The sequence below is a fragment of the Macrobrachium nipponense genome, chromosome 25 (assembly GCF_015104395.2).
Source record: "Macrobrachium nipponense isolate FS-2020 chromosome 25, ASM1510439v2, whole genome shotgun sequence".
In the NCBI taxonomy this organism is placed as follows: domain Eukaryota; kingdom Metazoa; phylum Arthropoda; class Malacostraca; order Decapoda; family Palaemonidae; genus Macrobrachium; species Macrobrachium nipponense.
Window position 1 is genome coordinate 65,671,834 of NC_087214.1, and position 26,452 is coordinate 65,698,285.

Sequence of the window (26,452 nt, forward strand, 5' to 3'; positions counted from 1 at the left end):
TTATCAATACACATAATCTCCAGAAGCATTACATTTGTCAGAAGTTACCAGAGAGAGAATTAACTCGCAAGACTTCGACTGTCCTCCTGTTGCCATGGCAACCGGAACAGCTGATCGCTTGTCATCAGTAGATTTGAGAACGTGTTTTGTCCCAGTTTAGTGGAAGTGATTCCTTCACCTCTTTTAAATAACAGCCGCTTCCTGAAGCCATGGCAGAGGGTGAGAAGATATTTAATAAGGTCGATTTAATCAGTTTAATAAATAACACGTTAATTGTTGAAGTAGTGACCTAACTGGCAGGAATCTGTAGGTAGTACCTAGTTCCTGGGGAGCGAAGTTAGGTATCTCTTTATATCATCCTTTAGGCCTCTTCAAATATATTTTAGGCCTATTTCGTTAATATCCATCAAATTCGCATCATTTTTACCAAGTTAAATTGGCCTATATGCCTAGCAATAGCTACTATTAGGTAACAAGGGATAAGGTAGAGGTGGCCAAGGTTCAAAATTGAATGTTCTGATGGAGTTAGACCAGTCAGGTTGTTGATTTTGCAATGTACCTATATTTAGTGTTATGTATCTAATGATCTATTAAACTCTAACCTAATTTAACGTAATCACTCCTAGACAGAAGTAGTACTACCTAGCTAGGTACTACCCAGCTTAGCCTAAGGAAGGTCGTCTCGCATCCCATGGATATAGCTAGGCCTAGTACCCAAGACATAGGAAGGCCTACACTTTCTTCTTGGTAGATCTAGGGTACTATTCCAGGGCGGCCTAGACTATGCGGTTGCGGATTTACTATGCAGTTTTACCTCCTTAACAAGAATTTTAAGTAATATTTATTTGAACGACTGTAATTAACCCCCAGGGGCCAGTACTAAACACAGCAAAATACATTGGACGCCCCAATCCCTATACTCTGTTTTTTTTCATCTGTCCATCTGCCTGTGGTGTTTTTGTATGGTAACACTGCGTCCGGGCTTTAGATATAGTTACATTCAGTTTACATTCAACGATTATAATAATATCCTATTTCGAATATTAACGGTGTAATTCGCATACAGTAAATTATTAAAACACTTTTCAGTTGCAAATATACACCCAGATATCCTTTTATTTACCTAAAACTTACACATAGCGTAACTATCTAAAGCCCGGGACGCAGTGTTACCATACAAAAACACCACAGGCAGATGGACAGATGGAAAAAAACAGAGTATAGTGTATGTCGTATCCGCGGTTACATTCCTTGCAGTCCGTGCGGAACTATTCTTTAGAATTACCTTCTTCTCTTCTAAATTAGTCGTTTAAGTCATGAATATTTACATGAAATGAGGATATATTTATTGGTGAACTTGACACTCCTTCATATATAGGCATATAACCTACCTGGCCTACCGTGTTGATTTCAACGGCTCAACCTCTAGCTAGGTTAGGTTCGACCTGAGAGTAGCTAATTTATTGTAATCAGTATGAATGACCTGATATTATTATAACTTGTCCATAATTGTAGCGTTGCCAAATCTATTCGATTTTGACGCATTCTATGATCTCATCAGGTGTAGTGTGTGATTGTCATATCTTTCTAGTGCCAAAGGAGATATTGTACTAGTATACCTGTAGTCCTACTGTATTGTCAGCTTTGGGGAGTGAGTTGCAAAAGCCTTTAAATTTAGTTGTTTGGGTACATTTTTCTTTGTCAGAAAATTTTCAAGCTTTTAGCTTTTCGTATCTAAGTGAAGTTTATCGGTGTAATTTTTCATCTTCAGAGATTTCATGGCTTGATCTATGTTTTCTTTTTACATGGCCCTGTTTCACTGTTAAATAAGTTATGAGTCCAAATTTTTTATGACCATCAAATTTCATATTTTCTTTTAAGTAAGATCAGCTGGTGTTAATGTTCTAATAATTCTGAGTTTTTAGTGAATGCAGGGCAGGCAGTTTGTTGGCACCATTCTTTGCGATGGTTTTTGAGATTGTGCTAGCTGTCTGATAGTTTGAGGTGTAGGGGTAGGCCTACACTTGGTACAGGAAGTGTACAGGAATATTTTTTATAGGCAGTCCCCGGTTAACGGCTTGGATTTTGTTCCCAGCCGAGCACCGCTAGCTGAAAATTGCCGATAAGTATTATAGTAATAAATGGTGTTTATGACAATGTAAGTGTTAATAAACCGCTTATTGCCACCATTAACTGCTTAATGGGGCTGATAAACAGCTTTTAAACACCGAAAATTGCTTAGCGTTGTTAGCCAAGCACCATAAGCCCAAAATGCTGTTAACCGACGCCACTGATAAGCGAGGACTTCCTTACTTGTATGTGTACCCTTTCTAGATAGGTGGTTTGAGACAAAAGGGCGAGAAAGGAAGGAACAAGGTGCTGTAGACATAGATTGCCTAGCAATCAGGGGCTAAGGCCTGCTGATGATGGTGGCACTTGTGTGTGTTGGGTCCATATCCTAAGGTCCCAGTGAAAAACATAGCTAATTTTTCCTGGTCTTCATTTTCTTCTTTACTTTTCATTTTATTTGCATGTTCAGGTGCTATCTGTTTTCTTTATTTGTCCAGGATTTCTGTATAGCATTGAATACCCATCACTCCTCATATAATGAAGACATGTTTTTTTACCTTCAGCCATATATATACATTGACTCCTTTTCACCTTTTCATCTCCATCAACCCTTGTTGATAGACAGTGATCGCTTTGGGGAACTGGACCCTGCAGTTATTAATAGACAAGAAGTTTTTGATTTCTAGTTGCTGTCAAGTCTTGGAAACTACTGCATTCAGGTCAAATTCTTGGGTGCAAACCAGGAGAATGGTGCTAGTTATCTAACATGTAAGCAATTTTAAAATTAATTTGTAGCACACTGTAATTTGTTTGCATGTGTAAAACCAGATGCCTTGACAGGGAGACAGAACTATGGAACAGAACCATAGCAGATTCTTCACATACATAATATCACAATACCATTTATATTTTGATATGGTAATGTTAAAAACAGAGTAGCTTTTTGAATGGATCAAGGCTTTTGTAAGAGGAAGGTGGAACATGGAATGCCTTTTCCATGGTCATTGTTCATAAAAGACTAACGCTTCACAGTGTACACTGAATAACCAAACAGTTCTAGTGCCAGGTCATTAGTCCATTTATAAATCAAATTAAATTAAATATTTAGCATTCAAGAGAAAAAGAAGGCAAAGGAGAAATGCACGTTGACTCAGCCCTACAGTTAAGTATTGGCTATATACTCTTATGAAGTAGGAGCCGTACATCTTGCAAATAGCTGGGCAAAAGAAATTCAGTGCCACATGTATTGCATATTTGAGAAATCATTCATTTAGGAGAATTGAGTATGTTAGGTACTGAAGTCATGGTGGAACTGTTGCCACAGGGTCTCTATTTCACGGCTTGGCACAGATTGACTTTTAGATATCTACCCAAATACTATAAAATATCTGAGTTTTTTTTTGTATAGGGACTCATCCCATAACTAAAATCCTTACAGTTTGAATTGAGTAGGAGATAAGTGATGGAGTAGCTTCCCTTCTCCTGGGAGTAGCTCATGTTCCCTCTGTCCATTTCTTGCACCCTTGTCAATTTTTGGCAGATTTTGTACTAATTTGGTCGATCATTTTCTTGGTTTGGTTGGACAGAATACAACTGCTACTCCCACATTTTGTTAACCTTAGCCTTGGGAAAAATTGAGTGGTCTTTATTCTTCACTATGAAATATGTATGAAATATAAGGCTTTGTAAGGAAAGAAAATTAAACATTACCCAGTAAAGAGCAGATGTTGCGATAAATTTTTTATTTTGCAAGTGTTTGTTATTTGTTATTTATGGATTTGCATTTTCAAGAGTCCTCAAATTTGTATTCATTTCCTCTAAAAACGTTTCTTTTGTTCATGAAACTTACCTGTCAGATATATATATAGCTGTATTTCTGACGCTGTATTTCTGATGTCCGACAGAATTTCAAAACTCGCGGGCCAGGTGGTAGTACCCATTCCCGCCGCTGGGAGGCGGATATCAGGAACCATTCCCATTTTCTGTTCATATTTTTTCTGTCGCCGGTGCTGCAAACAACTGTTTACAGTACCTCCGTCTAGGATTTTTGATTTATCTCGCTTTAAATTATCTGGATTGACTTTTGGTATCGACTTCTGGATTGTTGGATTGGCACGCGTAATAGTGGATTGGTTTTTGATTTTGGATTGGTTTTTCTGTGTACATGATGTCGGGATCAAGTACTGGAAGTTTCAGAGTGTGTGTGAGGAGTGAATGTAAGGTGAGGCTTCTTAAACCTTCAGTTGATCCTCACACAGTTTGTATGGATTGCAGGGGGCATGTTTGCTTGGTTGATGATCGGTGCAATGAATGTAAGGATTTGGATGATGATAAATGGAAGATGTATGAGACCTATCGACGTAAATTGGAGCGCGATAGAGTCAGGAGGTCTTCCTCCAAGAGCAGTTCTACGAAAGGTAAGGAATGTAACATTTCTCCTCCTCTAACACCAGTAGATTTTGCTCAACCTAATCCTGTTTTGTTGCCTTCGGGCCCCAGTGCTGTGTCTGGAGAAGGTAACACCCTTTCTCTGATTCTTGAGTCTATTCGCGCTCTTGAATCGAAAGTTTTGGCCCTAGAAACTGGCCCTGTGAAAGTTTGTGTTAGTGCCCCTAGTGTTGTGGAGGGGGCGTCAGATCGGCCCCATAATGCCTCTAGGCCTAGACCTCTATCGGACTCCCAGGACTCAGGGAGTGGGTATGTCGAAAGCCGCAAGAGGGTTACGGGGGCTCCCCACCGATCTGGCGTCCCTTCGGCAGGCCTTGTTGCTAAATCCCAGGCTGCCAAGGAGCGCGCACGAGCGCGTGTCCTGAAGGATTGCTTTTCGTCCTCCGAAGCGTCCTCCCCGCGCAAGGGGTGGAGCGCTCGGAGAGACTCGCGTCCGTTGAAAAGGACTTTTCGCTTTGAGGACGCTTCACGTCCTATGTCTCCGCTTTCGTCAGAGGATGCGTATGACGCCTTTCCTCCTCAGAAGAGAGGTAGGGTTTCTACCGACGAGGACGTTGGTTTCCACGCACAGGCGTGTTCACCTGAGAGGCAGATAGCTGTACCTGCTAGAAGGATGGCGTCCCCTCGCCCCTCGCCTTCTCGCAGGTCAGTCCTGCCCCTTCTTCTGCTCCTTCGTCACCTACGAAGGATATCCTAGTGTCCCTTCAGGACCAGATTACGTCGCTTATGGCTCAGAGGACTCGCCCAGCAGCAGTCGAGCCTAAGCGTAGAAAGGACGTTAGGCTGCCCGTCAAGAGGACGAAGCAGTCTCATTCTCTCTCGTCTCGTTCGTCTCTCTCTCCACCTCCGGATCGTCACCGTTCTCGTTCTCCGAGTAGATCTTTCGCTCTCTCAGTAAAGGACGCTCGCCAGGACGCTCGGCGTTCGAAGCAGGACGCTTTGCGCTCTCGGCAGGGCGCTGTTGAGGACGCTCGGCAGGACGCTCGGCGTTCGAAGCAGGACGCTTTGTGTTCTCGACAGGACGCCTTTGAGGACGCTCGTCAGGACGCTCGCCGTTCGAAGCAGGACGCTTTTCGAACGAGGCAGGACGCTTTTGAGGACGCTCAGCAGGACGCTTGCTTGGCTAAGCAGGACGCTTTTGGCGCCTCTCGTCAGGAAGCTCGCGCTTCCTCTCGTAGGGACGTGTCTGTTAAGACAGTTCCCGTTGCTTCTAAGGACGCTCCTCTTTCACATGATGTCCGTCCTTCTAAGGATCGTCGTAAGGGCGATTCCGTACCTGTAGCGGGTACTTCCAATCAACGGAAGTCTTTGTTCAGGCTTGAGACTGCTGGACGAACGCCCTCTCCTGATGGACGTTCTCCAGTTCCTCTTAGGGAGGAAGGGGAACTTAGTAGTCCAGGGAGTTCCGTCGAAGAAGAACCTCCGGTAGCTTCAGCTGTCTCGGACTATAAGGTTCTTGTCAGGCTGTTACGTTCATCCTTCGGGGAGAAGTTCCAGCCGGCAGCCCCTAGGTCTCCTCCCTCTCAACTTTCGTCTTCCAAGACCGTTAAGACCCCTGAGTTCGTCGAAATGAAGAAATACTCGCTGTCGACCAAGAGGGCTTTCAAGAAACTTCAAGATTTTATGTCTCGAAGGGAGGATCAGGGCAAGACCACTTTCGCCCTTCCTCCCTCTAGACTCGCCGGGAAAGGAGGAATTTGGTATGAAACCAAGGAGGACGTGGAAGTAAAGGTTCCTTCGTCCGCTCTGGGTGACTTCTCCAGTTTAGTGGACGCTCAGAGGAGGTCTCTCTTATCGTCTGCTAAGGTGTCCTGGACTCCTGTGGAGACGGACCACCACTTGAAGGGACTGCTTCGCACCTTGAATGTCTTTAATTTCTTAGACTGGTGCCTGGGAGTTTTAGACCTTCAGTCTAGAAGTCCTGATTCTCTCAGTCTGGGGGAGCTGTCCAGCGTGTTGTCATGTATGGACAAGGCCGTCAGGGATGGTTCGGAGGAGCTAGTTTCTCATTTTGGAACTGCTTTCCTGAAGAAAAGAGCTCTTTTATGCAATTTTACCGCTAAGTCGGTCTCTCCCGCTCAGAAAGCGGAATTGCTCTTTGCGCCTCTTTCGGACCATCTCTTCCCCAGGCTATGGTAAAGGATCTTGCAACGAGTTTGCAAGAGAAGGCGACCCAGGACCTCTTGGTACAGTCTTCAAGACGTCCAGCAGTTCCTTCCACATCGGCATTCAGTAAACCCCCGAAGAAAGTCAAACCCTTTCGCGGGGCACCCCCTCGAGAGCAGCTCCTCGAGGGAGAGGTTTTTCGAGAGGAAGAGCTTCATTTAAAACCAAAACCACCAAATGAAGATCTTGTCCTTCAGACGCCAGTCGGGGCCAGACTGAAGTTCTTTGCGGAGGCATGGAGGCAGAGAGGGGCGGATCCTTGGACTCTCAAGATAGTAGAGCAGGGTACAAGATCCCCTTTTTACATCCTCCTCCTTTAACATCAACTCCCAGAGACCTCTCTCCATCTTATCAGGGAGAGAAGAAAAGTATTCTTTTCGATCTGTTAGACCAGATGGTCGAAAAAAGAGCGGTGGAACAAGTCTTGGACCTGGAGTCACCGGGCTTCTACAACAGGATTTTCCTAGTGCCGAACGCAGTCGTCAGGTTGGCGTCCCAGTCCTGGATGGGAGCAGGCTCAATCTTTTTGTAGAAAAGATCAAGTTCAAAATGAAGACGCCTCAGTCGGTGCTGGGAGCCTTGAGACCTGGCGACTGGATGGTGTCTCTGGACCTGCAGGACGCGTACATTCCACGTCCCCGTCCACCCGTCTTTCAAGGAAGTACCTGAGATTCGTCTTAGACAACAGGGTTTGGAAATTCAGAGCCCTTTGTTTCGGTCTCAGCACGGCCCCGATGGTTTTCACAATGATAATGAGGAATGTAGCGAAGTGGCTCCATTCGTCAGGGATCAGGATATCCCTCTACCTCGACGATTGGCTGATCAGAGCGTCGTCGAGGCAGAAATGTCTGAAGGACCTTCAGTTTACGTTAGCCCTAGCAAAGTCTCTGGGTCTTTTGGTCAACTCCGAAAAGTCGCATCTGACCCCGACACAGTCCATCGTGTATCTGGGGATTCAGATGGATTCAGTGGCTTTTCGGGCGTTTCCATCCCAGGAACGTCAGCGACTGGGGTTAGAGAAAGTCGCAGCCTTCCTAGAGAGAGAAGCTTGTTCGGTGAGGGAGTGGATGAGTCTGCTGGGCACCATTTCCTCGCTAGAAAAGTTTGTCTCGCTGGGAAGACTGCACCTCAGGCCTCTTCAATTTTTCCTTGCGGAAGAATGGAAGTCGAAAGAGGACCTGAATGCGATCCTAAGGATCTCAACAAACAAGGTAAAAGGCCACTTAAGATGGTGGCTCGACCCTCAGAAGTTACGAAGGGCTTCTCCTTAAATCTTCTGAGCCCCGACCTAGTGTTGTTCTCAGACGCTTCCATTTCCGGTTGGGGAGCAACACTGGGGGGGGAGGAAGTGTCAGGCTCCTGGAGAGGGGAACAGGTAGCCTGGCACATCAATGTAAAGGAACTGGCAGCGATATTCCTGTCGCTGCAGTTCTTCGAATACAAACTGTCAAGCAAGGTTGTTCAAGTCAACTCAGACAGCACCACAGCCCTTGCATATCTAAAGAATCAGGGAGGAACTCACTCCAGATCCCTTTTTCTCCTGGCGAAAGAGGTTCTGCTATGGGCAGACGCAAGGCGCATCAAGATCCTGACAAGATTCGTGGCAGGGGTTCAGAATGTCAGGGCGGACCTTCTCAGTCGACGAAATCAGATTCTACCAACAGAATGGACCTTGCACCAGGAAGTATGTCAACAATTATGGACATTGTGGGGACGTCCTCTAGTAGACCTGTTCGCTACATCAAGGACGAAGAGGCTTCCTCTGTATTGCTCCCCGGTTCTGGATCCAGGGGCAATTGCAGTGGACGCGTTGCTCTGGAACTGGACGGACCTGGATCTTTACGCCTTTCCCCCATTCAAGATCATGGGGGAGGTAATGAGGAAGTTCGCAGCTTCAGAAGGGACAAGGTTGACTCTGATTGCCCCAATGTGGCCAGCAAGAGAGTGGTTCACAGAGGTCATGACATTCCTTGTGGACTTCCCAAGAACATTGCCCTGGAGGAGAGATCTACTCAGACAGCCTCACTTCAAAAGGTTTCACCAAAACCTCTCCGCTCTGGCTCTGACTGCGTTCAGACTATCGAAAAGTTGGCCAGAGCAAGAGGCTTTTCAAAGGCAGCTGCGAGAGCAATCGCTAATGCTCGAAGAGCCTCTTCAAGAGCTGTCTACCAGTCTAAGTGGTCCTCCTTCAGGGCATGGTGCAAAAAGGAAGGAATTTCCTCTTCCACGACCTCTGTGAATCAGATAGCAGATTTCTTACTCTATCTAAGAAATGTGCAGAAATTGGCAGTTCCTACAATCAAGGGTTATAGGAGTACGTTGTCTGCCGTTTTTCGCCACAGAGGACTGGACCTCTCCGACAATAAGGATCTGCACGATCTCTTAACCCCTTCGCCACTGGCCTGCTACATTGCTGCTAATGCTTGCATACCGCATGAGACCCCCTGTCGACCGCGAGTATCAATCATTACTTGCTCCCACTGAAATTTTATGTTATTCATATTTTTCCTTCATATTCTTATGTGAAAACATTGTGTGTATGGATATCAATGAATATTTTTTACCCCATTGTCAAAAAATTACAAAAAATATAGTAAGAATATCGGAAAAAATAGGAATATTTAGTAGAAAAAGTAATTGCAGAAGTAGGAACTGTTATAAAGTAGTAGAAATAGCAGTAAAGTAATAGAAATAAAGTAGCAGAAAAAGTAGTAAAGTAGTAGTAAAATAGGTAAGTAGTGGTAAGAGCAGTACTAGTTTTTCTTACTGAAACAGTTATTCCTAGGTTTCATACAGAAACAGCATATACATCAATGAATGTTTAGGCAGCTGGTAATAATAATAATAATAATAATAAAACAGTAATAATAATAATAATAATAATAATAATAATAATAATAATAATAATAATAAAATAATAATAATAATAAAAGAAACAGCATCTCGTGACCAATACTTATATACATATGGGGCAGTTTTTTCACCCCCATCATCATAAGCAAGCTGTAAAAAACCCATCTCGTCACGAGTAACAGGCCTCCATAGAAGTCCTTTCACCTTACGCTTTCCTGTTGAATGAAAGTACTACTCTGCCCGAGCATTCATCCATTCACACAATTTGTCAATTACATAATCACAAAAAAGGAAAAAAAATGAATCACGTAAGCAGGTGAAATCTGGTGTATAAGCAGGAATCCCATTGCCACCCTCCGTGAATCAGGGGGGGGTGGGTCTGGGCGCAAGTCACAAGATGGATCAGTTATGAACCGCCAGCCTTCATCGACAAGAGGTTCAATGTCTTCCAAACACTCGTTGTCACTGTCAACCTCTAAAAAATTATCACTATAATCATCATCTGATAGATTTGGCAGGTACTCAGACCCTGACTCTGAAACACTATCCATCTGACATGATACTGAAAAAAAAAAACATAAAATAACTGCAATCAAAAGGGGAAAAAGATTTGGAATTCAAATCTACATGGTTTACGGACAAATCGTAATCATCCTTCTCAGATAATAGCCTGAGGCGCACTGGTATATGTTGGCCAGTACCCCTCCTAATATCCCATATGAAAATGACGTCACGACGTCCATCGGACGCTCATTGGTTAGAATGAATTGTGGGTGGAGCTTCAGCACCTCTCTCGTACACAATACTGTGTCTGGAAACCATCCAAGCTAAAGAAAACGCTTTGCTTTCCGAAGAGGGATGAAAGACGTACACGCGTACGTCCCGGTCTTTTATTACTGTACCGTAAAAGACGTACATGTGTACGTCCCAGTGCTGAAGGGGGTTAAGGTCGTTCGAAACCACCAAGATTCCACAAGCAAGACCGCCCTCATGGAATCTCGATGTGGTTTTGAAACATCTTATGCTAAGTCCCTTTGAGCCTCTCCATGAAGCTTCTCTAAGGGACTTGACGAGAAAATGATATTGTTATGTTACAATAAAGTTTCATACATACTTACCTGGCAGATATACATAGCTAAGACTCCGTCGTCCCCGACAGAAATTCAAATTTCGCGCCACTCGCTACAGGTAGGTCAGGTGATCTACCGGCCTGCCCTGGGTGGCAGGACTAGGAACCATCCCCGTTTTCTATCATATTTTCTCTCTTCCACCTGTCTCCTGCGGGGAGGCTGGGTGGGCCTTTAATTGTATATATCTGCCAGGTAAGTATGTATGAAACTTTATTGTAACATAACAATATCATTTTCATACAATCAACTTACCTGTCAGATATATACATAGCTGATTGGCACCCTTCGGTGGAGGGTAAGAGACAGCTTCTATATGGAATAGACAGGTAAACAACATATGTTGTAGGTATAAATAAAACCTTGGTTCCTACCTGATAGGTGGTAGACTTCGTGGGTGTTTGCCCAGTAGTCTGCATCACCTCAAGAAACTTTAGCGAGATATATGATCTATGGCCAAGAGTTCTTGTGGGTCTGCCGATGGGGTCTTATCCGCTTACTCGGCAGAGCCTAAAAGGACTTTGTCAATGGGTGCTGATCCACTTATATGACAATACACCTTATGAAGGAGCACACAACCAATCCCGACCACCTGATCCTAACCATATGTTAGAACTAAGGATTGTTCCGAGTTATCCCCGAACTCGTCACAACAACCGTAACTCAAAACCACTACGCACACATACATAATTTTCAAAAAAAAAAATTATACTCAACTAATTGGATATGACAAGAATTCTCTTACTGAACAACATAGACGGCCGCCCGTGCTAGCCTAAGTCCTCCATTGTTCGAAGAGACTCTTGACCATATCCAAAAAGAAGAAAAGTATACATTTAAGGATTGGTGTCGGCTCCCGTACCCAGAATCGTATCCGCCGATACGAAAGGACCTAGAGAAAAACACTTCTCATATGTCACACGCACGTCTTTCAAGTAATGAGATGCAAATACTGAGTTGCATCTCCAAAATGTCGTATCTATGATGTTTTTAAGCGACATATTCTTATGAAACGAGAGAGACGTCGCTATAGCTCTCACTTCATGAGCTTTTACTCTCAACAGTTGTAACTGTTCGTCAGGACAGGCCTTATGAGCGTCTGTAATGACTTTTCTTACAAAGAATGCCAGCGCATTCTTGGACATCAGTCTTGTGGGGTCTTTTACCGCGCACCAAAGACCTTGTCTAGAGCCTCCCATTGATGTTTTCTCTGAAGGTAGAACTTCAGAGCTCTAACAGGGCATAGAGACCTCTCTGCTTCTCTGCCTACGAGACTCGACTGCCTTTGACTTCGAATGACTTAGGCCAGGGATTCGTAGGATTCTCGTTTTTCGCTAAAAACAGGGTCTTAAACGAGCAAATCGCTGAGTCTCCCTTGAATCCTACTTTATCCTGCAGAGCATGCAATTCACTAATTCTCTTTGCCGTAGCTAAAGATAATAGGAATAGGCATTTTCGGGTAATGTCTCTAAACGATGCCCGATGAGGAGGTTCGAATCTTTCCGATGACAGATACTTTAGGACTACGTCCAGGTTCCAGTTCGGAGGTACTGGTTCCTTAGACTTTGAAGTCTCAAAAGACCTTATGAGATCGTGGAGATCTTTATTATCTGCCAGATCTAAACCTCTGTTCCTGAATACAGCCGAGAGCATACTTCTGTATCCCTTTATTGTGGATACGGCTAGATGAGATTTTTCTCTCAGGAATAGCAGGAAATCAGCAATTTCCGCTATAGAGGTAGTGGAGGAGGACAACTTCTTGGATCTACACCACCTTCTAAATACCTCCCACTTTGATTGGTATACTTTCGTAGTGGAGGTTCTGCGTGCTCTCGCGATCGCGCTTGCCACTTCGCGAGAAAAGCCTCTCGCTCTGACAAGTCTTTCGATAGTCGAAAGGCAGTCAGAGCGAGAGCGGGGAGGTTTTGGTGGTACCTCTTGAAGTGTGGTTGTCTGAGAAGATCCATCCTTCTTGGTAGGGATCTTGGAAAATCTACGATCCACTCTACCACCTCCGTGAACCATTCCTGGGCCGGCCAAAAGGGGGCTATTAACGTCATCCTCGTCTCTTTTGACGCCACAAACTTTCTCATTACTAACCCCAGGATTTTGAATGGGGGAAAAGCATATACGTCTACTCGAGACCAATTTAACAGGAAGGCGTCTACCATAAGAGCTCTCGGATCTTCCACGACCGAGCAAAAAACTGGGAGCCTTTTTGAAATGAATGTTGCGAAGAGATCCACATGAGGAGTTCCCCACAGAGACCAGAGATCGAGACACACTCCTCGTGTAGTGTCCATTCTGTATGAAGGACCTGGTTCCTCCTGCTGAGCCTGTCCGCCCTCACATTCCTTACTCCCTGTACGAACCTTGTCAGCAGGGAGATGTTCCTGTGAGACGTCCAAAGTAAGGTAGGTCTCTCGTGAGCTCGTAAAGGAACGAGGAGTGCGTCCCTCCCTGTTTCCGAATGTAGGCAAGTGCGGTGGTGTTGTCCACGTTTACTTGCACTACCTTGTTTGACACCAGAGGTTCTAGGCTCTTCAAGGCCAGATGTACGGCGAAGAGCTCTTTGCAGTTTATGTGCCAAGACACCTGTGCTGGTTCCCAGGTGCCTGACACTTCCTCTGAGCCTAATGTCGCTCCCCAACCTCTCTCCGACGCGTCGGAGAACAACACTAGGTCTGGGTTCTGTGTTCTTAGAGAGATCCCTTTGTTCTCTTCCAGAGGAGCAACCACCACTGTAGGTGTGACTTTATCTCCACTGGAATGGGAAAAACGTCCGACAGTTGTCCGGTTTTCCAGCTCCAAGACCTCTTGAGAAGGAATTGAAGCGGACGTATATGAAGTCTTCCTAGAGGGAAGAATTGTTCTAGCGAGGAAAGCGTCCCCAGAAGGCTCAACCATTCCCTCGCCGACGTTTGTTGCTTCTCTAAGAAGAGAGAGACTATCCGCAAACCTTTTGCGATTCTCTCTTGCGAAGGAAAAAACTCGAAAACCCCGAGAATCCATCCGAATCCCCAGATAGACTAGGTCTTGTCTGGGGGTCAGCTGAGACTTCTCGAGGTTCACAAGCAATCCCAACGCTTTGATTAAATCCAGAGTTAACTTTAGGTCCTCCAAGCACTGTCTCTCCGATCTGGCCCTGATGAGCCAGTCGTCCAGATACATAGAGACATTCACTCCTTTTAGGTGAAGAAACCTCGCCACATTCTTCATCAGGCTTGTGAAGACCTGAGGAGCTGTGGACAGGCCGAAACACAAGGCTCTGAACTGAAAGATCCTTCCCCCCGTCATGAAACGGAGGTACTTCTTCGATGAAGGGTGGATCGGGATGTGAAAGTAGGCGTCCTGGAGATCTAAAGACACCATCCAATCTCCCTGTCGTAATGACGCCATGACTGAAGCCGAAGTCTCCATGGAGAACTTCTCCTTCTGAACGAATTTGTTCAGAGAGCTGACGTCCAGTACTGGTCTCCAGCCTCCCGAGGCTTTCGCCACCAGAAAAAGGCGATTGTAAAACCCCGGGGAGTGTTGATCCCGTACCAATTCTATCGCTCTCTTGTCCCACATTTGTTCACCATCGATCGAAGAGTATCCCTCAGCACAGGATCCTTGTATTTGGCTGATAGTTCCCTTGGTATTGACGTTAGGGGAGGAGTGTTCAGGAAAGGGATACGATATCCCCTCCTTAAGATCGCCAAAGATGACGCGTCTGCATTTATCAGTGTCCAGGCTTCCACAAATCCCAGGAGCCTGGCACCTACTGGTGCTTGGAGGAGAGAATCTTCATTTTCCCTTCTTAAAGGGACGAAAAGCAGATCTACCTCTCTTCTCTGGAGCCTTCCTCCTTGTGGAAGGTCTGGAGGTCGGACCACCTCGAAAGGGCTGCACCGTTGTACTGGGTCCTTTCTTGTCCGATGCAGCAACAGGTTTCTTCTTTCTTGCTGACTGCGTCAGCAGATCCTGAGTTGCCTTCTCAGTTAAAGAATGCGCAATGTCCTTTACTAACTGAGAAGGGAACAAAAAGTCAGATAGAGGCGCATATAGAAGTGCTGCTCTCTGAGCATGTGAGACTGCCTTTGTTAAGAAGGCGCCATATACAGTCCTTTTCTTTAAAAGACCTGCCCCAAACAAAGAGGAGATTTCAAAAGATCCATCCTGTACCGCCTTGTCAATACAAGACAATATGCATAACAGGGCTTCAGGTTCGATTCCTTCCGAATCATGGGCTTTCTTGGACATCACCCCAAGGGACCAATCTAAGAAGTTAAAAACTTCCAATACACGAAAGAGTCCCTTGAGGAGATGATCCAGTTCCGAAATTCCCCACGTAATCCGTGCAGAATTGAGACTTTGACGCCGTGAAGCGTCAACCAAAGTCGAAAAATCTGTTTCGGTTGTAGAAGGGAGAGCAATACCCATATTCTCTCCCGTCTGATACCAAATGCCTCTTTTCCCAGCTAATCTTGCTGGAGGCATGCAGAAGACTGTCCTCACTAAGTCTTTCTTAGACTTCATCCATGAGTCTAAGGAATGTAATGCTCTCTTCATCGATATGGTGGGTTTCATTTTGAGAAAAGACGAAGGCTTCTTCGTCTTAGCACTGGAAAAGAGCGAGCGCGGAGAAGGAGGAGCGGCAGGCGTCAACTCGTCTCCGTACTCCTCAAGAAGTAGGGTAGTCAACACCTTATAGTTAGACAGACCTTCTCTTCCACTATATTCGTCATCCGAGTTTTCCTCTAACTCGGGCTCTACATGCGTCTCCGCTCTCCTTTCCGAATGTTCTTCTTCTTGAGGAGACAAACTCCTACTAGGAGAGGGGCTAAGGGAATGATATTCCTTCCTCTTTCCCGCTCTAATGGTCTTGGAAGGCGTCCTAAGCTTCGGCTTCTCTAGAATTTTAGAAGACGCTTCACGCTTACATGACGCTTCCCGTTCGCCAAGCGTCATGGATGACGTCTTTTGCTGACGTCTCGATGACGCTTCGCGCTTGGAAGACGCTCCGCTCTCCAAAGGCGTCCTACTTGGCGTCATAATATTGGACGGAGCGTCATGTCTATGCTCCGTTTCCAATGACGCTTCGCGTCTAAAAGACGTCTTACGTCTCTCTGGCGTTACGAAACTCTCGTAAGCACCTGTTCTCGCTCTCGAACTAGACGCTTCTGTAAGACGTTTAGCCGTTTCCCGTCTGTATGACGCTTCTCGTTGAACAGGTGAGAGAGGACGAGACTTCTTAATTGGAAGCGTCACGTCCTTCCGACGTGGCGCTAAAACTCCCACTAGAGATGACAGTTGCTCTTGAACTGCCATAATGATCTTTCTTGACGCTTCTCCCACGTCCAGTGCATGACGTCTTTCGTCATCACTCGGGGGAGAAGAAGGAAAGGGTACTTCCGCGTACACTTCAGGTGACGCTGACGCCCCCTTCGCTTTCTTGCTAGAAGACGGAGCGTCATCTGAGAAACGCTCTGGACTAGAATCTATGTCAGGCTTCATATGACGCTTCAGCGGTCTCGACAAGTTCGATTCCTTCCACCCTCGTTTAGGTGAGGGAGAGGGAGAGGACGAGAAACACTCGCGAAGGACGCTTTTTCTATAGCGCCCTTGAGCCGCCTGCCCCGAAGCAGAGCTAGCTGAAGGGACGTCTGACCGTTGGGGATTCCCCACAACCTCCTTAAGGCTTTCGACTTTCCTTCTCCTCTGGGCTTGTGAGCTTGGAAGAGGTCTCGGCCTGGGAGCGTCGCAGGGACGATCAAACGCCCCCTCCACAACACTGGGAGAACTCACTTCACTGTAATGCTCACTTTCACTAGCCTTACCTTTGAAGTCAGCCATCTTGGACTTCATGTCTCTAATTGTAGCTTTCAGATTGGCGATTTCCGATGCCGAATCCGAAAAAGCACTCTGAGAATGAGATACATAGGGAGAATCTACATCAGTAGGATTAGAATTATCAGTGAAAGGCTCAATAGGCCTTGAACTCACACCTTTCAATCGTCTAATTCTATCCCTCTCTAACTTCTTCAAATAAGAAGTCAAAGTCTTCCACTCTTCTGCATTCAATCCCTCGCATTCCTTACAAGTATTAATAGCAGAACACTGAAACCCCCTACATTTACGGCATACAGTGTGAGGATCAACCGAAGCTTTCGGTATCCTCACCCTGCAGCCTACATTCACACACATTCTCACACTCACATTAGAATCAGACATACTGAGAAAAATCCAAAAGAGTTATTCCAAAAACAGTCCACTGTAGCGAATGCCAAAACACGATCCAAATACGTCACCAAAAAGCCGAAAAACGATGATCAAAGGATGAAATATGAATCTAAGTCAGGAGGTAATAACAACAATGTTGATACCACCGGCGACAGAGAAAATATGATAGAAAACGGGGATGGTTCCTAGTCCTGCCACCCAGGGCAGGCCGGTAGATCACCTGACCTACCTGTAGCGAGTGGCGCGAAATTTGAATTTCTGTCGGGGACAACGGAGTCTTAGCTATGTATATATCTGACAGGTAAGTTGATTGTATGAAAAACGCTTTTCCTAGCTTCTCTGGCGACGGCGAAGAGAGTTAGTGAAATCCAAGCGTTCAGTAGCCTAGTGGGCTTCAAGGGGGACAACGCTGTCTGCTCGTTGAGCCCATCTTTCTTGGCTAAGAACGAGAACCCGTCTAATCCTTGGCCGAAGAGCTTTGAAATCAAAGGAATGTCGAGTCTCGTGGGTCAAGAACCAGAAAGAGCCCTGTGCCCTGTCAGGGCTCTCAAGTTCTATGTGAATAGGACTAAAGAGATAAGAGGTCCCTCAGGTAATCTCTGGTGCTCGGTGAAGAGACCAGATTTGCCGTTGTCGAAGAATGCTGTTGCTTTCTTCTTGAGGGACGTCATTAAAGAGGCTCATTCATCTTTCCAGAAGACTGATTTGAGCCTCTTTAAAGTGAAAGCTCACGAAGTCAGAGCCGTAGCTACTTCTCTTGCCTTCCAAGGAATATGTCTATCAAAGATATACTTGATAGCACCTTTTGGAGGAGCAATTCCGTATTCGCCTCACATTACCTCCGGGATGTGAGAACGATTTACGAGAACTGTAGTTCTTTGGGGCCTTACATTTTGGCAGACACAGTTTTGGGGGCTGAAGGTAGCTCTCTCCCTATCCCTTAGCTTAGTTAGGTTAGTTTTTATTGTGTTTTTGGTTGATGGTGAGATCTTCTGTGGAAATCTCCCATTCCTTAGTGTTAATGTCAGGGGTTTTTTGGTTAGTTGGTCAGGTGGTGGTCGGTTGCTGTGTTACTGCCATATGTTTGGCTAGATGGTCTTGTCACATTGTGGTCACGTCCCCGTTGACAGAGCATCCAGAGTGCACCAGCACTACAGGTCCAAACCTGGCTGGCAACTCTGATAAAAGCATAAGCAGGCTTTAAGTGACAGTAATCACAGAGTCTACTTTGCTATCAGGTAAGGAATCAAGAAGTAAATCTTTTATTTAATTTAAGTTTCCTAAAAATCCTATTCTGTCTCTACCCACCATCCGAAGGTGGGATTCAGCTATATATATATCTGACAGGTAAGTTTCATGAACAAAATGTTATTGTTATAATACAATTAAGTTTGTTCATACTTACCTGGCAGATATATATAATTAGAGTGCCCACCCTCCTCCCCTCAGGAGACAAGGGTCATGAATAAATATGAACAGAAAATGGGAATGGTTCCTGATATCCGCCTCCCAGCGGCGGGAATGGGTACTACCACCTGGCCGCCCCACTACGTGTGCCGCGAGTTTTGAAATTCTGTCGGACGTCAGAAATACAGCGTCAGAAATACAGCTATATATATATCTGCCAGGTAAGTATGAACAAACTTAATTGTATTATAACAATAACATCTTTGCAGTCCCAAGTTTGGAAGATGTTCCAGAAGTCTTACAGAGACTGCAGGAACGAGCTGATCAGGAGGTACAAAATGAAAAGAAAATATTGAAAGAGCAGCAAAATGATACTGATAAGAAAGCCGCAGAACAAAAGAAAATGTCTCAAAAGTCATCAGCAACTTTTGGGGGAATGAAAAAAGGATTTCTCTTTGGTGGCGGACCCTCTAAACCATCTCGTCCTAAAAAAGTGAGTTTTTATACTGTATGTGCACATTCATATACGTACTTAATTTAGGTTCCACTGGTATAATATTATGTAGACCAAACATCTTATGTAACTTATACTATTGTAACATATGTTTGATCCTGTAAAGATTTAAATATATCAATGAGATACTGTGAATATTATTTCCTATTTATTTTATTTTTATTTTTTTACAAGAATTAAAGATACACTTGTTAAAACCAACTAAGAAATAGTAGAACTACATAGTTCTTTAAGAGAAATATAGGCTGTAAGTGGCAAGTGAAAGATATTTGGCCTATCATGGAATATATGGAGTTCAGTAGAAGTGCATCTAAAGGAAACTGGGTAATGTAATATGCATTAGCTAATGATCAAACAAAGCTCAATAAAGAAATATACAGTACATACAGCTTGTTTATATTTTTTGAAGGATAACCAGAGAAGAGCAGACAGTACAGTATCCCCTGAAGAACTGAAACCAAACCGTTCAATTCCCACCGAGGATGTGCCGTTTATTCGAGCTCAACCATCGGAATCTAATTTGGTGCTTAAAGAAGTACAAGAGGCAATGGTAGAAGCAAATGTGTCCAATGATTTCCAAGAGAAACTTGCTCTGAGGTTTGTTATTCATATTGGTTGTTGTAGGAGATAGAATTCTTGTTAGGAAATTGATCCTTGATATATGTACTCTTCTAAATTGCTGGATGGGTTTATATCTGCCTCAGCTCTGGGTGGACTCGTGCTGGAAAGAAAGAGAGGTTATGATGTGAAGTTACATGCAGTTACAGGAAAGGAGAGGAAGAGCACGAAATAATAAACACAAAGGATAGTTAAACACAATACTAATAAGAACTGTCACAAAAGATGGTCTGTGTGAGAGAGAAATGAAGATACTGGCAACACTGCCAAGTTATAAAACAGAATGATCTGTGAGAGAGAGAAATGAAGATACTGGCAACACTGCCAAGTTATAAAACAATGAGTGGTGATGCATGGTATCATATGAGGGTTCTGGGTATGTGCAATAGTGATATCTTTTTCCCTGATACAAGAGGCAGCTTATGGTTGGTAGTGCTACGAAGAAATTGTGGAGTCTTATAGCATCTTTTCCTGCTCTGACTTCAAGAGGGTTGATGAAGAAGAAATGTGATGCATTTAGTAGAGCTATAGGTTGCTGCTTGTCTTAACATCTTTGTCACTGCCTTGGCCCTTCAGTACTGACTATCAAACTCTGATAGCCATTTGGTTTAAAAAGCTATTAAGAAGGACTTTTACCACACACCCACGCTGTAGCCTTGTGGGTGGGCGTGCTGTATCTTAATTTTAACTCATCTACCTGCTGTACGAAAACAGATAGGCTTACCACCTTGGACTGATTTGCCCAGTTCAGAAAGATGTCCTATCATGGTTAACACTGACTACTTTATATGGACTGAGTCGTCCTACAGCTTTGAGTTGGTAGATAGTTGGACTGACATTGGTTGGGTTCTCTGATCATCTTTGCAATAAATTAGATATTCATCTGTAGTGAGATAGTGGTCTGTACTTCATGTGATTATTTTAAAATGTTTGCACATACATTTTGGTGACAATTTATCATCTTATGTAAGGTTCCCTCTTTCTTCAGCATTATTTTTTTTTGGTAAAAGTAAATTTTGCTGGACTGCTGAGTTATATTTTTAGATCCTATTATGACTTGCTGAAAGAATTTGTTTTTTGTAAAATTAAACTTGGAGCAAGAGAAAGATGAAGAAGTAAGGCAGCTAGGTGGGACAAGACCAGTAAGAACAAATGAAAAGGTAGAAAGGAATGCACCCAGAGCTGATTTGTAGGTAAAAATGTTTGTGTGAGGTGTCTCACTTGTTGCAAGAACCAGCTTATCATTAATTCATAGTACCTATGTCCAGCCCTGGAGTTAGGCAATGATTTGCACTGACAGAAAATGGAGCAAGTTTGTTTTGAGTACCTGTAACTGTTGTTGTTTTCATGCAAACCTGTGCTATAAAAATAAAAATAATTCATTATAGCTACCTCTTGGATAGAAAACTAACCTTTGCTGAACCCACTTGTAGTTTTTAGCACTTTTGATTAGTCTAGTTCCTTTACAGTGGCAGAACAAGAATATGAAAAAACAAGTTTGTATTATAGAAGACATCAAACTGCTCTAGAACGCTTGCATTATCATGTATGGAAATACTAATTTTGATGTAAATTTCTTTTGCCCAAAGGTTAGAATCTCACAGTGATGTAAGGGATGTTCTCTCAGATCCAGAATGGCTTCCAATTTTAAATGAATTCCAGCAAGACCCAGAGGGAGCTATGAATAAGTACAAAAATAATGCAAAAGTAAAGAAGACTTTACTAAAGCTGTGCAACGTATTGGGTGAGTCTTGCATTATATAAAACTGTCTGCAGAAAGTGAGGTAGGCCTTGTCCCTCAGATACTTTTTAAATTTTGTACAGTAATGCCTGTGTATTAGTGTTACAATACAGGAGCTGTAATTAAGTACAAAATAATACAAAAGTAAAGTAGACATGACTTCAGTTGTGTGATGTTCTGCCCAGTCATGAATTATTGCGCAATGCATGTGAATTACGGTTATAATACAGGAGCCCTGTTTCTGAATGCTTGGGGATTTTAGTAGATTATATATGGATTTAATTAATCACTTTTGGGATTCTTTTTAATTAATCACTGTTGTGATTCTTTTTAATTAATCACTTTTGTGATTCTTTTAACTGGAAGAAAGCTAATACTACTATTACTATTTCCCCGTTGGTATTCCATCATCAATCTAATCACAAAATTTGCTTTTCTCAAGGTGACACATTTCTGCATATGGAAAAGAGCAATTTGACAGAGGAAGAAAAACTATCCAAGAATCTGTTGGAAAACCCACAGTTAAAGGAAGCGCTCACTGATCCTTTTGTGATGAAAATTTGTGATTACATGAAGGAAGGAGCAAATGACAAAGTACAAAGGTAAATAAAGTACAAAGGTAAATAATGAGTTGTGGCTTATACAAGTACCTTTTTATTTCTGTATTTTCCTGAATATCTTGTCATGATTAGAGGAGCTTCTTATTATAACAATACCACCTAGTCTCCAGACACTCAAGTCTTATTTTTCACCAATTTTTGTTGCTGTGTTGATACAATGTTTTTCTTGTTGTGCACGAAAAAAATGCATCATAGTTTCGTCTCTTTAGTGGATAGTGCCTTCAGTACATCTCACATGGTGCACAGTAGGCATTACTTCAAGTTCTTGGTAGTGTCCTTTCCCTTCAGCCTTTTTCATTCTTTTTACTGTTCATATTCTCTTTCTTCCATTTTACTTTCCACCCTCTCCTAACAATTATTTCATAGTGTAACGACAAGATCTTCCTCCTGTTACACCATTACAAACCTTTTTACTCTCAATTTCCCTTTCAGCTCTAATAACCTTGTATGTCTCAGTGCTTGGCTGTTGGTCTCGATTTCATATTTCATTCCATTAAAAGTTTTTCTTCCAAATGTGGAGATTTATTACACGGTAGACTATATTGTAACAGTTTACCATTTTTTATTGAGGAAATGCACATGTCAGACATAGCTTTCCAAGTATTGTATTGCCTTTTTGTGTTGCAAAGATAGCAAAAATTCCTTCTGGAAGCTTACATATTTAGAATAAAGTTCCTGTTAATTTAATGAGGACCATATGGATGTATATATTTTCTTTATCAAGTCTTGCTATGTCATTACAGTCCATATTTTTCTTATTCATTCCAGGTGTCTCCAGAGAGCTAACTCAGTACAGACAAAACACATACAGATGCTGATGGACTGTGGGTTGTTTTCTTTTTCTATGTAGTTAATGAGTTAATTAGCAAGAATGCTTTTACAAAATGTCTGACTATAAGTAGGATTTAGTAGATTTGTAATACACTTTTAGTGTGTACTTTGACCAGTCAGCTTCTAGGAGCATTGCAGACCTCTTTTTCAGGCAGTACTATATTCAGTTATAGTATATATGGTAAAGAAATCAGTTGATACGAAGTTATTATTTTGGAGTTACATGTTTTCCTCCTAGAAGGTCACTACTTATTGTCTCGAGAAGAAAGTGTACTTTATTAGACTGACTAAAAAGGTCAGAATGGATGAAACTGGAGAACTAAAATGCTCAAATATTGTAGTTTTATTTGAGAAACAGTGCCTTGAATAACCATGACAGTATTACATAAGTTTGTAGTGAATGATTGTTAAACTGACTTGTTGAGTAGTAAAGTTTTAGATTCTTGAGCTCTAATATGTTTGAAGAATATGGGCAGTTTAGTAATTGAAAACCTTAGTGGAAGGGACTTCTTTACAGTTCTCTGCTATATAGTACGTCGTTTAAGATTATGCTGTACTGTACTACCAGATTCTAAATTTCTTTTCTTCTAAGAAAAAATTAAAGAATAAATTAGTGGTCTGCAAATTTCTTGTTTCATTGGTTACTTCTGTGACTCTGTAAATGGCATTTAGTGTGTTGCTTTTGTAGTTAGTTTTTTTTTTTAAATATTGAGTGTTTGGATTTGGTGCCTTTGAAACCACAGTGTTAGGTCATTAATGTGTGAAATTTCTTGGAAGTTCTCATCCCTCATGACAACTGACCCGTCCTGAGATGTCAATCTGACGACGTGTTCTCGCCATCTCCTTTGACCAGTGGCCTTGTGGGAGTGGGGCTGGTATAGTGTGTTCTCATTTATCTCCATCAGATGATACTATTGCAATGTACCAACCTTTTTCCTATTGTATAACAGGAAAGACAGGATTCTTTGGACCTTTCTGAGTGTAAAGTTCAGCATCATGGATAGGGCTCTGGCACAGGGCCTAGCCAGCCTCTGCATTTCTGTGCTAGGCTGTATAAGATATTACAAAAGTTAGCCTTCGTCTACTCATATGCATTACTAGGAATATTAGCATTAGGGTAAAAAAAGAACCGTTTTGCATTATATTGCATTCTATATTTGGCTGCAAACTGGATAGATAGTTTAGTCATAGAGTACTATAGTAATAGTAAGAGGATAAACTACAGCCCTTATACACTGGTCATAAAAATAAAATGCAAACTCAAAGTCATACTTCTCTTAGAATAAATACTATCATACCGCACAGTACGTACAATATATATTTTTTTGTTCTTATAATACTAAAGGACTGATATGGGAAGGCTCAAAACAAAAAAATAAAATACTTCTTTGCAATTTCAGTAAGGAAGACCCCCAGCTTCATAATATTGTTAAATATTTCCTTTCTCACTCTGCCAACACCATCAGGTAACTATGCTTTTAATTTAAAATGCATCCTTAATGTTTTGGAAAGGTTGCACAGCTAAGTCAACAGGCAAATCGAGGTTATATTTGTTGAGTTTCTCCAAGGACCGGAAGGCATCTTCAAAGCCTGAAATAAATAATAGAGTACTACATACAGTACAGTCATTAAAGTAACGTATAAACGACAGTACGTAAAATCGTTAACGTCACGATTTTTAAGTCATTTTTTAATACTGTATTATTATTGTGATCCAATCTACAGTACTTTGGTTCTAAGTTTAGAACTTGTCAAATAATTAAACTATCTTTTTCTATTTTGAGAGTTTAAAATTAGACAACTGCATAGCAGTAGGGAAGACGCATACGTACCTGTTTTGCTTACATAGCTCCATGACTGATAGTAATTCTCAGTTAAAACTTGTGTCCTGAATATATGGCGAAGCCAGGTTATCAATTTCTTCTGGCTGCAAGAAAAAAAAAATAAAGACTATTATTTCTGTCTTCATTACTTTACAGCAAATATTTCATTAGACACAAAGCATTAACAGAAACGTAACAATGACATTTTCATTAATAAAAATGATTCAACCCAATGTTCATTTCTGTGTCAACAACATCAATGAAAGCAAATCACCTTTGAACTTGGAAATAAACTTACTTCAATGCAGCACAAACAAAGGCTTTAAAGTGGGAATCGTAGCTTCGTTTCAGTGGGGAATGAGACGCAATAATACTGCCAATGATGCTCAATAACGCTTGTTTGCTGGTTAGCGCTGACCCACCAGTGATTTCTAAGTTAAAACTCTGCAGATAATGGTAATACAAATAAATTATTAAGAGGTTGGGATTATTCTAATACAGAACTTGTGTAGTCTCATACAGATTTTCATTTGAAATGTTTCCCTAGTGTTTTTAGAAATTATTTGATAGCAGAATAAGTTTGCTTAATGTTTAAAGGTAGGTCCAAGATCTGGAAATACTAACAAATCAGCAAAGTCACGTTCACTTAGACAAGTCTTAATTTCCTCCACCTTCAGCTCCCAAACTTTATATTCCAGCCTTGAGTGTCTCGACAAAAAACTTCAAATAATGATGAATTTTAGGGGCAACTTGTAAGAGTAAATGGGTGTCTCAGTTAGCTTCCAATTCCCTAGTATACTTCCATGAATTGAGAAATGGACTCCTGTGCTTTACAAAATGAAGACAAGGATATATCTGCTACCTTGACAAAGTAACGAAAGGCAGTACTGAATGTAACAGGCACACTTCTTAGAAATTGTTCTAAAAATTTTGTTGCAATGAATGAGAACCATTTTTAAGAAATAAACATACATCCTCTAAGCTGGCATTTATACTAATCCAGCCCCTAAATGGTTATTAATACACATATATTGTATCTATTGTCTAAAAGTCACCAATATTAACAGGATCTGATTCACAGTTGAAGGCCTTAAGCAATGAGCAGTAAAACTGTAAATTTGTCTTAAGGAACAAAACAAATTTACCACCAAAAAAAAAAATTGTTAAGACATTACTCATGTGATATATGAAACTTCATTACATTTTACAGTTAAGCTATGTTTTCTACCCAGTAAAATACTACCAGAAGCTAAGAAAAAGCTTATGTTAACATGTAAGGATTACCTATAGAATTAATCACCAAAACACATAAGTACACATTGTATGTTACTCAGGGATTAAAATACTATACCGTATTGGCAAATGAAGTGTTACAATGTAGAATATCTACTCAGAGGTTAAAAGGCCATTATCAAATGTGCATTGGATTATTGGTCAAGAAAATGATTCAACATCTGGAAGGCCATTATCAAATGTGCATTGGATTATTGTTCAAGAAAATGATTCAACATCTGGACTAAGATAAATTGTATCACTTACCTGACTCAAACGCCTGGCTGGTGTACGATTGTACTGGTCACCCTTTTTCAACTGATAATATTTTAGGATAAGGTCCCACGCATGAAGCAACTTGGTAGCTTTTTGCGATCGTTGAGGGAAACAGGATAAAAAGGGCACTAAACTTTGGCTTTGTCCAACCTGTAATTAGATTAAAGTGGTAATATTACTTATTAGCTGGAGCCACAGGGAAAATTTAAAAAAGAAAAGACAAGAGTGCCAAGTACTTTTGTGTATTTAACACATCTTTGTGCCCCGAAGATGTGTTAAATACACGAAAGTACTTGGCACTCTTATCTTTTATTTTTTTAATTTTCCCTGTGGCTTCAGCTAATAAAGAATCACATGCTTGCTTTTGTGATTTCTTAGTATTATGGTAATATCACATGTAATTCATGAATTTCAACAATACATCTCTTAAGAGGCTTCTGCAAAGGATCTGCTCATCAATG

At 42.2% G+C, this 26,452-nt stretch overlaps 2 protein-coding genes across 3 annotated transcripts in view; one reads left to right on the forward strand and one right to left on the reverse strand.

Annotated features, from left to right (window-relative positions):
* Positions 1–64: 64 nt before the first annotated feature.
* Positions 65–23,245, forward strand: LOC135199482 (uncharacterized). 2 transcript variants are annotated; one of them, XM_064227575.1, is made up of 6 exons: positions 65–219; positions 18,566–18,789; positions 19,220–19,407; positions 21,018–21,172; positions 21,612–21,788; positions 22,558–23,245. In XM_064227575.1, exons 1-5 carry the CDS (start codon positions 210–212, stop codon positions 21,773–21,775), a joined length of 741 nt encoding a protein of 246 aa, XP_064083645.1. In that variant the 5' UTR covers positions 65–209; the 3' UTR covers positions 21,776–21,788; positions 22,558–23,245. The 2 variants fall into 2 exon arrangements, with proteins under 2 accessions (XP_064083645.1, XP_064083644.1); XM_064227574.1 differs by having other exon boundaries at positions 21,612–21,771.
* Positions 23,246–23,752: 507 nt separating this feature from the next.
* The window catches only part of LOC135199481 (RUN domain-containing protein 1-like), a 41,081-nt gene continuing 38,381 nt past the window's right edge, over positions 23,753–26,452 (reverse strand). Inside the window, exons 11-14 of the mRNA XM_064227573.1 lie at positions 25,983–26,141; positions 24,742–24,887; positions 24,453–24,547; positions 23,753–24,210 (exon numbers count right to left, since the gene is read on the reverse strand). Of these exons, the coding sequence (XP_064083643.1) occupies positions 24,104–24,210; positions 24,453–24,547; positions 24,742–24,887; positions 25,983–26,141 (507 nt within the window). The 3' untranslated portion in view covers positions 23,753–24,103. The remainder of the gene's footprint in view (positions 24,211–24,452; positions 24,548–24,741; positions 24,888–25,982; positions 26,142–26,452) is intronic.